We start from the raw sequence: 14388 nt of genomic DNA, 5'->3' as shown, positions 1-14388 counted from the left end.
CACACTGTTGCCCTTCTCATCAGCCTTCAGCAAAGCAACACTGGTATTTGCAGAGGTACCCAAACAGCTAACACAAGGATATTGCATATCTAATAAAGAAAGAGATTAAATTCATTTTTCTTCTTCTCTCTTTACATGAAGACATCTTCTTCCAGAAAGTACCTTGGACCCAAAAATTTCTGAAATTAAACCTTGATGCCTATTTGTCATACAAATCTATGTAATATATTCCTCTGAATTTTGTTAGGACAGCAATTTTCAACCCCAATATAGTTCCATGCACAAATGGAATCTAACTACCCCAAAACTTGCAAAAGAGATTAAGACAGCAGTTAAAAACACCATCTAAAGATGGGTTTTTTATTCCTTCTGCTATGAAGTAATCAGGGACAATACAAATCCTAGTTATTCATGTAGAAAAACACCTAAGTCTCCCTTTATATTCAAGGAATATTTTTATTGCAGCAATTCATCATCCCTATGTTTTAACTAAATCAGAAGTTATTAGAATTCAAACTTGTCTTTTATGAAATACATTTCCATCCTCTTATATTATTTGAAATACCTGGGCAATTTACCTGCCCCCATCATTTTGTCTTTTTTTAAAGGAAAAGTTATTTCCTTGCCTAGTTTATTAATCTCTCTGAGGAATAACAGATATAAAATGATTTGAAAATATCATCTGAAGGAGCTGATAACTACACGACCCATCTGACTTGAAAATATAAAGAATTTTATTCAGGCTATTGTGCAAGCTTTTACTGTCTTCTCAAGAACAGAGGGGACATGCTTTGTTCTGCCAGCTGACAGAGAACAAGTAATATTTTTTAAGTGTTTAAAATAATTTAATACTCAAATTAGTATTCTCCAGTGTCAGTATCATAATCTGATTTGTAGAACCCTAGAATCATTTAGGTTGAAAAGACATGTAAATCTTCAAGTCTACCCATTGGCCTGACATGGCCAAATCCACCACTGAACCATGTCCCTAAAGGCCACATCTACATATCTTTTCAATACCCTCAGCAATGGTGACCACTTCCCTGGGCAACCTATTCCAGTGCTTGATTACCCTTTCAGTGAAGAATTTTTTACTAATGTCTGATCTAAACCTCTCCTGGTGCAAGTTCCAGTAGTTTCCCCTGTCCCATCACTTCTTTCTTTCAGGTAGTTGTAGAGAGCAGTAAATTCTCCCCTGAGACTCCTTTTCTACCTAACAGAATAACTAAGCCCAGTTCCCTCATTCAGTTCTCACGAGACCTGTGCTCCAGACCCTTCACTAACTTCATTGCCCTTTTCTGGACATGCCCCAAACCCTCAATGTCTTGTAGCATTCAAGGGGAACTTTACTGGCCTCTACAACTATTTGAAAGAAAATTCTAGACAGGTGGAGGTCAGTCTTTTCTCACAGTGATAGAAATAGTTTCAAGTTGTGCCAGGACAAGTTTAGATTTCATAACAGGAAAAAATTCTTCCACTGTAAGGGTGATCAAGCAATGGAATGGGCTGCCCAGGGAAGTGATGGAATTGCCATCCCTGAAGATATTTAAAAGATTTGTAGATGTGACCTTAGGGACATGGTTTAGTGATGGTCCTAGCAGTGTTTGATTGATAGTTGGACTGAACGACCTTAGAGGTTTATGCCAACCTTGATGACTCTATGATTCTATCAGCTGCAGCCTCTCCAGGGCCAAGTACAGAGGGACAGTCCCTGCCCTGGTCCTGCTGGCCTCATTATTTCTGATACAGCCAAGATGCCATTGGCCTTCTCGGCTGTCTGAGCACACTCCGGCTCCTGATCAGCTGTGTCAACCAACGCTCCCAGGACCTTTTCTGCTGGGCAGTTTTCCAGCCACTTTGCCCCCAGACTGCTGGGGTTGTTGTGACCCAAGTGTAGGACTCATCCCTTCACCTCGTTGAACCTCATGTAATTGGCCATGGTGTGGCAGACATCTTTTTATGAAAATCCTTTTCTTGGGATTTTTTCTTCCTGAGAAGCTGAGAGGCTTCAGGAACAAAATATAAACAATGGTTATCTGCTGCTGTGGAATGCAACAGGTCCAAATGTGATTGGTCTTATGTGCTTGTTTGTAATTAATGGCCAACCACAGCGGAGCTACCTCAGACAGAGAGTCTGAGGCAGCTGCATTTGTTATCATTCTTTTCTATTCTATTCTTAGCTTAGCTAGCCTTCTGAGATGAAACTTTTCCTTCTATTCTTTTTAGTATAGTTTTAATGTAATGTATATAATAAAATAATAAATCAAGCCTTCTGAACAGAGATAGAGTCAACATTCTTGTCTCTTCCCTCACCTGAAAACCCCTGTGACCACCGTCACACCATGGCAATCAATCCAGCCTGTCCTGAGTGCTCTGCAGAGCCTTCCTACTCTGCAGCAGAACAACACTCCTGCTCAGCTTGGGTCTTGTCTGCAAATTCTCTGAGGGTGCACATGATCACCTTGTCCAGATCATTAATAAAAACATTAAACAGGACCCATTACTGATCCCAGGAGAGCACCACTTGTGACCAGCTGCCAACTGGATGTAACTCCATTCACTGTCATCTCCGGATGGCTTGGCCCTCCAGCCAGTGCTTTACCCAGTGAGCAGTGAACATCCAGGCCATGAGCAGACAGTTTCAGCAGGACAATACTAAGGGAAACAGTGTACTTACGTTCAGATGAAGTTGATTACTCCACTGACCAATTACTTTGTATTCTGTACTCTTGTTGGTGATTTGATACTGAAAAATATCATAGCGTCCAGGAGCATCTCCATTTTCATTGAAAACAACAGGTGTTCCAGCACTCCCTGAAAAAATATTAAAAGATATAAATACCTTTAAAAGAATTTTTAAAATATACATTAAGGAAAAAATTCTAGTTAGAAATTGAACAGGTTCTTCATAATGCAAATATAGCATGATAATAAATTCAAAAACCTCCCCAAAACAAAATGTATGATATTATCATCATCACAAAATCTACCCTATGATTCTATGAAAATAATTTTAAAATATAATACTTTGCTGTCTTTTTCTCTGGTTGTTTGGTTGAGGGTGTTTTTATGTGTATTATAGAACATTAGGAAATTCTAGGATAAAACAGAAATGAAGAAATTTCTTTCGACATGAAGAAAGATATAATTTCACTTTAGGACGTGTATACTTGGCAGTAGGCAAAAACCAGCAATCTTGTAATGAACTAAATTGAAAATTTCCCAGTTAAGTACAAAAATATTGTTAATGATCTCAACTTAAGAACCAATACTCATAAAATACCTTGAGATGCAAATGTTTGAATTGTGTCAGAGTAAGTATGCTGTTTCTAACACTGACCACCTATGAAACAGTATTTTATCAAAATAAATTAAGTACATCAGCTGTGCTTGTTGCTCTCTCCTCTATACATGACACTGCCTGACAGAAAAGGCCATTGCTGAAGCTGTCAAAAGTTATAAATCGACACTGTTCTTATTTGATCAACAAAATGTTCAAAGATTGAAAACTACATATCTACCTTGGCAACCAGACCAGCCAAATTAGAACACACTTTGATGGATTCCCTCAAGGTGACATCAAGGACCTGCACTCCTGCAGAGACCTTTCAAAAGCTACTCCCCTTCCCCAAATTTTTATTTATAGGTGAATCATATTTACCGTTGAGGTCCATTGAAGAAAAATTCAAGTATGCTAATGTTCTATTTTGGTGACTGGAGATGAAATTTATCTTTATTTGGGGAAAAGTCCAAACCGCCAAAAAAATGCCCCCACGATGTTTTCATGTTTCTCCATGTAAACACCCAAGAAAAGAATAGCCAGTTCACAGTAAATTCCTACACTATAACACATGTTAATGTACCACCTAGAGGCACTAAGTCCACTGTGAGTGGTTTCCAGAGAATGAAAAAACAAAAAGTTTGAAATTTTGGGTACCTATCAAGAAGAAATTAACTAGTAGAAGTAGGAGCAGTCTACACATTCCAAGATTTCAACATAAATTCTTCTTGTATGTCTGTCTGTCTCTCTCCCATAAAGTATTTTGTTCTCTAAAGCATTTTGTTTTGTGTAACAGCTTTCATATAAAATTGATATCCAGTGAAATAAACAGTGTTTTGAGAGTGACAAGTGGCACATTAAATAGTGTGCCAATTTCACAGTTCTGCCAGAAAAATTCTGGCTGCAAAAATTGGACGTGAGCAACCATGGAAGAAGAGTATCAAAAATTATGTGTGGTAAAGACTTAAGACCCCATGAAGATAGAAGAGACTCTACGGAAAATTTTGGAACGCTCCTCATGCTTTGCTCCCAATTATTTTGACAGAATGAAGGGCAAGAAAAATCCCAGTATACAATCTTTCAAGCAATGAAATTATTCTTCATTGCTCACACAGCAGGTTGATGCAATAAATTTCTTCCACCCAACAAACACATACTCAGCTGGTGTTGGTTCATAGTTATGGAGGTAACTTTCAAAACATTACTGTATAGAAACAATAGAATTCATCTTTTCACTCAGCAGCATTTGAAGATCTCATGGAAACACAGTCATTTTTGTGAACAGATAGGAAATGTTCTTGGTATACCTTAAGACCAATTGGAACTTAAAACATTGTAATGCTCAGCAATAAGAGTGTGAGCTTATAACACCTGGCTGGCTTTGGCTGGGATCTTCTGGTGGTTTTGGTTGGGATAAAGTTGATTTTTTTCATGGTAGGTTGATTGGGGCTCTGATTTGGATTTGTGCTAAAAACTGTTGACAACACAGCAATTTTTTTTTTTTTAGCTATTTCTGAGCAGCATTTACACAGAGTCAAGGCGTTTTCTGCTTTTCATCCCACTCCACCACTGGGGAGGCTGGGGATGCACAAGGAGTTGGGAGGGGACCAGTCAGGACAGATGACCCCAACTGACTCAAGGAATATTCTCTACCATAAAACATCATGTTCCGCATATAAACCTGGAGAAGAAGGAAGAAGGGGACATTTGGGAAGATGGCATTAAGTTACTCACTGTATGTGTGATGCTTTCCTGGGGATGACTCAACACCTGCCTGCCCATAGCACGTGGTGAATGAAGTCCTTTTGCTTTGCTTATGTGTGCAGCTTTTGCTTCACTTATTAAACTGTCTTTATCTCAACCCATCTGTTTTCTCAATTTTTACCCTTTCAGTTCTGTCCCAGTCCAGCTGATGGGGGAAGGATCGAGCCTGTGTGATGCTCAGCTGCAGGCGTTAACCCACAACACACGTACAAAGTGACTGAGTAGTCCAAACCAAAACTACCTTTCTTTTTTGGTGTAGTGCTGTTCTCAGCTAGAGCACAACAGCATCTCATGCTGAGCATCACAATCAACAGGGACATAGCAACTTGCTAAATTCAGCAGCTTCTCCAACCGAGTCCAGCAAGATTTTTCCCATGAGGCGAAAGTCAAACAACCTTTGTCAAGTTAATAAAATCAGGCTTGCTAAAAGCTGGAATAAGTCACAGAAGATTTACACTCCCTAACACTGAGAAAAAAACCCTATCCCTTTGTTAAACAGCAGATTTTAGAAAGTACAGTAACAGCCACAGTGCCTGCTCTAAGGTATATTTGATTGTGTTTTAGCAATGCTGCCATAACTTGTATATTCTGTTAACAAGGAAACTATTGGTTTAATCCATGTCTTATTATATTCACATTCCATTGTGGAATAAAACATTTAATGAACTATAACTAGGAGGCATGCGTGACTGGATTGTGCTAATAAACCATTAGCTGCATAACCAGGAAAGCAAAGTTAAAGGCTTTTGAAGAAAACTTGTGGATTTGACCAGTGGTTTCCAAAATCATGACTGCAAGATGGTAGCAGAAGACTTGAAAGTGTAAGGACAGAATGAAAGTGTAAGACAAACTAGATGCCTCAAGGTTACAAACAAACTACTAAGGGTTATTTAATATTCTTTAAAAATGTTAACCTCATCTGAAGAAAAATATACCCTGGTGAATGACCTGAATTAAGAGTGCATTTGGGAATGGATAGTCCTCAAATTGAAAAGGTTTTCCAAGAAAATACACTTTGTTGAATAGTCCATCAAATTGAAGTGCATACTTCTGTAGAAAAACTGATTAACACTGTAGAGAGAGCAAATAATAAATCATGTGGAGAAACACTGTAGCTGACCATAACAACTAACTTATGTGAGAAGGCAGCCTTGGATTCAGTATATGGCACTCGAACAAATGTCATGGAAGTATACAAGAGTCTCTTTTTGTGACAACCAGATATGCAGAACTGAGCACTCTTGGTATCTGGTACTGCCACATGGACTCTATCATTGCCATTGTGGGGAATTGCATCATAGTTCAAGTTTAAGACAGAATTTAAATGCTCCTCTTGTTAATAATTGAAGTCTACCTGCAAAATTTAAATTTAACACACTGTAGAGAGAAAGTAACACAGAATAAAACAAAGACCTGAGGTAGTGAGCCAGGACTACATAAATTCCAGCTTAGATAAAAAGTACTTTGGGAAACCACAACAAACAGTTCTTGAGTAGGGTATTTACACTAGAGAATGAACTTGGCTACCTTCATTTGGGAACCACATTCATTGGAAACCATTATAGGAAAAATGCTAATTTTGCTTAAGACAAATGTTCCTATATAGCTAGTTTAGACCACCATGGAAAACAGAGGAAGCAGGGTACTTTTTTAGAAACAATTTCACTGATTTAAATTTTAAAAATATTTTTAAAGGAATCATTTAATAAAGCAATTATTTAAGTATTTAATAACTTTAAAGCAATCGTTTAATATTTTAAAGCAATTATTAAATTGATCATTCATAAATGATCAATTTAATCGTTTAAAGAGAAATGAGAGAACTATGTCTTTGAGTCTTTTCATATTTTATTCTACATGTAGTTATGTTGCCTGTGTAATTTTAGCTCATGAATGACTCAGGTAATTGTATTCAATATGTCACCATTTTAAATAAAATTTTAAGTTATTCTGGATGTCTAGAACAAAAGTACCTGGTAGAATTTCCAGACTACATAATAAGCTTGGCTAACTATGGAAAATCATGTGTGAGCTTTTACATTCTTCATCTCTCCTTCATACCAATCTTTTTCAGTTTGGTTTGGGTTGGGTTGGGGTTTTTTAATATAAAGCCATAGCTTCTAACTTATTTTGAGATCTGTTTCAGAAGTATCTCTTTGCTGAGCAAAGGACTAATTTACAATTTTTAGGTATAAAGTAATACTCTGGTACTGAAAGAAATTCTCCCTCCTCCTTCCCTCTTTGCAGCAATCATCATTAAAGAAAGCTGGGTGTTAAATTAGCACCTCAGCTAGACATTTCAGAATGTTCCTGTGACCTCAGCTGTTTATGAGCCTTTCAAAATGCAGGTTGAAATAGCCAGAAAAATTAGAGACGTTTTCAACGTAAAATAGATGACATTTTTAAGTCTGATTCAAGGCTGTGATGGACCCTTTTTAATTTTCAATGCCTTACATAGATATCAAGGAAGACCCTTTCTGATAAGCAACTGTTGTATTTGTGCACTGGCCTAAAAATTCACATTCTGCTGAAGAAATCTTAAAACACGTACCTTGATATTCTCGAGATGCTGCTCAGCAACTACCTAATCCTTCATGCGCCTACTTTGTCAAATTACATTTCACATGATTCTAAAATATCTCCTATCGCACTGCAGACCAGAATATTAGATCCCTGAGAGATTACAGCATGCACTTGGCCAATGCCTTCCAGAGAAATTATCTTTACATTTCATGAAGTGGAAAAGAAGTAGATTTACTTGTAAACCACAAGTTCATGTATAGTACTGGCCAAGTGGATATAAAAATGATTAATATACAAAAGTTCCTAAATAAGGAACAGCACTGAGCCTTATTTTTTTAAATTTTTTTTTAAATTCAATCAACATACTTGGATTCCTCTTACATGAAAATCTTTTAAAATTTTATTTATTGTGAGGCCCTGTTACTTCAGCACATTGACAAAAGTGTAGAAAAGTGGTTGTGCTGATAAGTCTCACAACTGCCATTTACAGAATATTCCAACTCCAGTGGGGCAGATTTCATTATAAAGTGTGATACCAGATACAAATCTTTTATTTATGAAATAGTATGTCTTTGGATTTATATTAATTTCTTTTTTTAAATTTGAAATTATAATTAATTAAGCTGAGTCTTCATCCTTGGAGCTGTTTCACATCAACTACTTTATCTGCTATGAATCTAAAGAAGGAATCCTGGATTCAATGGTAGGCTTAGGAGAATGGAAGTCAAGCAGCTATGTAGTGCACTGTAGTACAATTAACTACCTCTTAACTACCTCTTAATTAACTATGCACCATCTCTTAGCATTCAGCTTTATGGAAAGACTTCTCAGATTTATAGGATCAACTCTAATTTCATTAATTCATGCAAATAATTTCAGGTACTAGAATTAAGGGTTCAGATTTTTTTTTTAATAATAATTTCATTCTAAGTAGGTTTTAAAAGCAAAAAGTACTACAGAGATGTATAGTAATTAAATTGTTCTCAGGAAAGTAAAAAGAGGGAGAATAACCATTTGAACTTTCAGTACCAAAAGTTCCCAGAGAAGAAAAATGCATAAAGAAAAATTAAGCAAGATGTTAGTCAGTGAGATAAATTAAATAGAAGGTTGAAATGGAATAAATGGAAAGAGTAAATACAGGCTGTTATAACATTTAATAGAAAAAAAAACCACTGAAAATTATAAACAACTAATCAGAAAATTATAAACAACTAGCAAAAGTTAATTTGTGAATGTCAGGCTGTCAGAGACAGAATATAAAGTGTACCAAGCTATGTGAGGTTTGTAACAAATGAAGCCATTATCTGCTCAATTTCCACCCAGCAGACATTTTAAAACAATGAGCAAAATGAGCAACATGGTTACTAAAATATAAAATGATGATTGTCTTACACCTATTCAAAATCTGAAAAGCCTTCTTTTAATGCTTACCCTACATGTTTCAGTTCAAGATTAGGACAATAAAACAAGTTTTCATCCAGTTGCATTAAATACAGACCTTTACTGACATTTTAAATATCCTAAGATACTGGATACATCCACACGGATATGCAGAATCTGCATATGACAGAGAATCTGTGCCTTTCTGAGGCAGCAGCTGGAGGCCAGATGGATACCCTGGGGTATCTTAAATGGCATTTGATGCCCATGTTTAGGCAATTTATCTTACTTACCACAGGGCAAATTCTGGCTGTTCATGTATGAATGCACAAAATAGAAACTAGGAGTACTGCAAGAAATGAATTATATACAGATTTAGGGTATATGTAATACAAATTATAGTGGTACCCTTTGCAAGGCTTATAGAGAAAGTAAAAAATTTGGTATTGAAATAAACTGATATAAATGAATTCCAGGTCAGGCAGCACAACTTTACATTTTTGAAGCTGATGGATGAGAACTAAGGCTGTGATTTTGCACAGAAGCATATAATTTATTTGTTGTCTTGGTCCTCAGCATAGTGAAAAAATTAACATTGTGTATTTCTGTGAAAGGAACAGTTCATTCCACTCTTGCACAACATCAGCCAGGGCAAGTACCATAAGCCCATGGTATTTAAAATTACAAATACCAAGTAGAGCTTTTTTCCTTACAGAATCTATTAGAGCTTCTTCCCACATCAAGCACAGAGATGTGCATCATAAAATCTACCCTGAAATGAATAAAATTCAGAGATAAGACTGAACTCTAGCCATCAACAGTATAGGAGTAGTAAAAAGCAATTTGTCCCATTATTAATTAGTTGGTGTAACAGTGGGTTTTAAAAGTAGCGATCTAAATGCAAACTCTGGTTCATGCAGTCCTTCAGCTACAGCTTCAAGAAGTATATATAGGAGAAAAATTCATCTACATTTTCCTTGTTCTCTACATGCTATTCCCCAGAATCAGCTATTGGCCACTCTCAGCAAATATACTACAGTGGTGACATTTTTGTTCTTACCCTCTAACAAAAAACTCAACCCAGAATATGAAAACACAGAACTCTAGCTCCTCTCCTTACAGCACCTTGAATCTGCTATCAGGAAATATGTATACCTGTAATATGACTGTATCACAGATTAAACTTTGAATTCTGTCAGATAAAGAATGAAAATTGGTAGACACCAGTCTGTCACCTGCTATGGTGACACAGAATTGAGCAGGCAGTTTTGTGCCTCCCAGCCTGGACTCAGCCCATTCTCTGCTCAACAAGGCTGTGCCGTGACCTCTCCTCCCAGCGGTGGGACAATGCTGCGTGAGTGACCTTCCCTCCTCCACTGCCAGCAGGGAGGGCGAGGAGATGGAGCTGAGCTACTTCACAGGTAGGTGCTACAGCCAGGCAGGAATTATCACTGTGGCCTTGTCAGAAGCATTCATCAATCCTAGGAAAAGAATGTGATGAATGAGGTTCTGATGGGGAAGGAGCTGCTGAAGAACAGAAAGCAAGCCCCTTTGAACATTTCCTGCCACCTTGGCTTTGTTCCTTTCACCTCTGCAAAAGAGACAGCTCTGTCCACACGTGGGAGGGGGTTTTGAGGAGAAGAGAGGAGGGAAGGAGTGAGACAAAAAGCTTGCTGTTCCCTACATGTAGCCAAAAAGCTCAATGCTGCCAGCATATTTGAAAGAATAGTGCTTCTTTTTATTCTGTACTCAAAAAAATCCATGGAGACAGGTTTCATCTTAAAATCTACAGCATATATTGTGAGCCAGAGAAGATTGATTCAGTTTTACAGCTGAAGAATCCAGCAAGTCAAAAAAGCCAACAGGCTCAGGGAACGGATATTGTATGCAATGGGAACAGATCACTCAATCCCCTAAAGATCAACACATGGTATAAAATTCAACTGAGAGTTAAAGACTACTCTAGTAACATACTAAAATAGTAGCAGAGTGATATGACATTATCTAGTACAAGCTAACAGCTTGTACTGAAAGAGGAAGTTATAAGAGGGTGGTTAGGTTTCTCATATAAAAATGTGTGAATAGATGCATAAAGTTTTGTTTGCACAGTATTATAGACTGGAGAGTATCAAATAATCTTGGGTGGAAAATGGTGATTTTAATATTATCAAGTACATGCGCATATTTTGGTTTTAAGTGTTGTGGTTGGGTATTCTTTTCTTTTTTTAAATACATTTTTCAGCACAAGTAGTAGCAAGCACATTTCTTGTAGTCCCTCTGCAAAGAGTTCATGGTTATGATCTTCCACACCAAAAAAAAAAAAAAAGCAGCTGACACATATGCTGGGACATAAGTGGGAGTGAAAGTGTGAGGAATTTTTTCCACAAATACAACCACAAGTAATTTTTTAGAATTACCAAAATAAATACACTTTAAGCAGACACGAATTTCTCTATTAAATCAGGATCACCTGCAGGCCCCAGCAACACAACCATGTTATGGGAGCATTCCCAGATTAACAGGGTTTTCATACCATTTCTATTGTCATGATTCTTCTGGCAAAATAAAAAACAACTTCTTTCAAGAAGCTGTCACTGTATAAAGCCATTCAAAGAGATCAGAAGAGATTGAGGACATTCAGGACTGTCCAAGATATTATGCAACTTTTTTTACCAAAAACTCTAGCTAGGAAACACAGAATAATTGTCTTCTGACCATAAATCATTTGGTTATCTCAGTGTATGCAAGGACTCACCAAGATACATTTGAGAACTATACAGCATAAAGAGCTTGGGCGCACCCTGACCATATCTGTCTTCACCATTAACTATTGTGAGATATCAAAGATCCTATTTCTCCTACTTGTTCCATTTTTTCTGCTGTGTGGCACTGTTTGGTTAGGGTTTTGTTGTGCTTCAATCCTCCTTCCTTTTATTTTTTGGGGGGCAGGGGAAGGTTGTTGTTCTGGTTTTGTTGTTTAGGATGGGCTTTGTTGGTTTTGTTTTACTACTCCCAGAAAGATGTACTTATTTCAGTGCTGCTGACTGCATATTTTTTGTCAGGTTTCAGGTAAGAGCCTATCAAGCTGACAATTGACAGAGTGCCTTTCAGATGATACCAGACTTTTCTCATTAGCTTGCATGTACTGAATGTGACAAGGCAGAGATGAGTTGCAGCTGTCCATTTCAGACTCCACTCTGAGCATTTACTTCATGCCAGGATGAAAACACTCCAAGCAGATACACGCATACCTCCGTGAACTTCAGGCGTCGAAGGACACCAAGAGAAAGTGCTTTAGATAAGGAAACAACTTTGTTAATACTAGTAACTCACAAGTGTGTCTACAGTTTCAGGAAAGAAAGATTTCTTCCCTTTCAACTCCAGAAGAATCCCTCTGCTATGGAACCACAAGAGAGAAGGGAAATGTGGAGCTCAGTGAAAGTTGCGCCCAAAAGGTAGTGGGGCTCATACAAGGAAGATGATCAAAGAAAGCCACACACTATAGGAATCAGTGCAGACTGATGTGCAAGAACTAGTTAAGCTGCAAGAGCTGTCTGCAGAAAAAGTGGGCATCTGAAGAGCCATCTATATTTCTAGGTGCTTTTGGACAAATGTTTTTAGAGTTTGTCCAGTCTCTCAAGCAACTCCTCTGTGTTAATGGGTTCCTGAGGCCAGTGAAAAGCAAATAAAAGTTCTTTGCCTCAGGTAATAGTTGCCTGGGGAGTGAGGCAGCATCCTGGTGACTAAAGATAACCATCTTTAGAGTAATTGTAAAAGTGTCAAAAAAATAGGAAATGGTCCAGCTAACAGGCTTCATCCCCAATACAGTGATTGCTCTGCCAATGCCAAGAGAGCTTTTATTTGTGATTTTGCTCCTCTGTCTCCAGGCTCTTGGAAGTCCTAGACCAAAGCCATAGTTCTCAGAGATCATTACTGACATCTAATTACTTCTTTTCTAAGGTATTCTGTTACTTCTTTTCTAAGCTTCCATTATTTTTCCAGATATGATATATTGCTAGAATAAAAATGAACAGAAAACAAGCAAACAAAATCAGTGTCACATAATCATAATTGAAATAACGGATTGCAGATAGAATGAAGGAACAAGATAATTTCCTATTTAAGGCGTATATGCAATGTAGTTATTTTACCAAAAAAATCCAATACTCAATGTACAAATCCACAGCCAAAAGCAATTAGCTATAAGAATGTTCTGAAAGCACATAAATAATTTAAGATTTCTCAAACAAGACACATCTGCGTCCTTAACATTGTCTCATTGGGATTGTCATTATGTAACAGACATTAGTCCATTAACATTTAGTTAGCAGACACCTGAAACTTAAATGCCATTTCTTCCCTGTCTAACCAAGCTTCAGATGCAGCTTATTATGACCAATGTACTCTCAGTCACCCATGAGGATAGTTCATCTTGCTGAACAAGATCCTATTTGACATTGAGCCATTTCCTGTTTTTTTTTTTCCTGGAATGCAATCAGCTGTGTGTTAATTAAAATAATTAAACAGGTTAAAAGTATATCAGGGCATTTCCTAATATTGATTTCTATCGCTTGTCAGGGATGAAACCCAACCTTCCTTCCAATGCTGTAGCTGGGGCTTAAGCTCTGACATTTAATGAAGACAACACTCCAAAGAGGAACTGTTAAATATCCATAAACCATTTTGTAGCTTGATTTCTTTTGTGCAGTCTACATCAAAAATGAACTAAGTCACACAACTGTACACACATAAGCACACACAGAGCTGCAGGCCACGCTTCAATTACCACAAAAAATTTGGAGAGGCATCAAGCAGAAAGATCACTCTTGGAATCGTAGCTTTAAATTTTCCAAAGTATCCAAGGTAATGTTATTTCAGCCTCATGACCTTGTCATGTCTCATCCTCTGATGTTTCTAGAATGCAAAACCATCTAATACAACTCACAACAAATGTTACATTACTCATTAAACTATTACCTTGTGCCAGAAGGAGGGAAAGACTACAAAGCAGTTACTGAGAAGCCTGATGTGCAAGTAAAAAATGCTTGAAATTCCTGAGTCCTTCAAGTCTGCACAGCAGTAATTAATGTACTGCAATCAAAGGATAAGTAATTTATAGGATTTTGCTATCTTGTTTCTCTGCAATTGCAACAACCATTAGTGAGCAACTGATGTCCACTGAAAATGTACTCTGTTGCCATGGTTATTTTAAGGCAATTGTAAAGCTGCTAATCTCCAAAGACATAAAACTATATTAATGCTATAAAACATTTAAGAAGTTGTTTTGGTTTACTATGTTTTACAATCCGTTTATGGGTCACGTTTTATTTTATTCAGTTTTACTGAAAAGCTGACTTAAATTTGGAAGTAATTTAAAACACCTATAACCTATATACTCACTCCCATGCTTCCCACTTTTTAAAGACCTACTTTAGAGATCA

At 37.2% G+C, this 14388-nt stretch overlaps 1 protein-coding gene across 2 annotated transcripts in view; it reads right to left on the bottom strand.

Annotated features, from left to right (window-relative positions):
* GRM8 (glutamate metabotropic receptor 8) overlaps positions 1-14388 on the bottom strand; it is a 306821-nt gene that overhangs the window by 63950 nt on the left and 228483 nt on the right. For both annotated transcript variants that reach the window (XM_054280971.1, XM_054280962.1), the window contains exon 7: positions 2678-2814. In XM_054280971.1, coding sequence (XP_054136946.1) covers positions 2678-2814 — 137 coding nt within the window. The remainder of the gene's footprint in view (positions 1-2677; positions 2815-14388) is intronic.

Source organism: Melozone crissalis, unplaced genomic scaffold (genome assembly GCF_028551555.1).
Source record: "Melozone crissalis strain CALT ecotype California unplaced genomic scaffold, PUWL_Pcris_2 ptg000004l_1, whole genome shotgun sequence".
NCBI classification, from domain to species: Eukaryota; Metazoa; Chordata; class Aves; order Passeriformes; family Passerellidae; genus Melozone; species Melozone crissalis.
The sequence above is the reverse complement of the archived record's forward strand: the minus strand, read 5'-3'. Positions and strand labels throughout refer to the sequence as shown.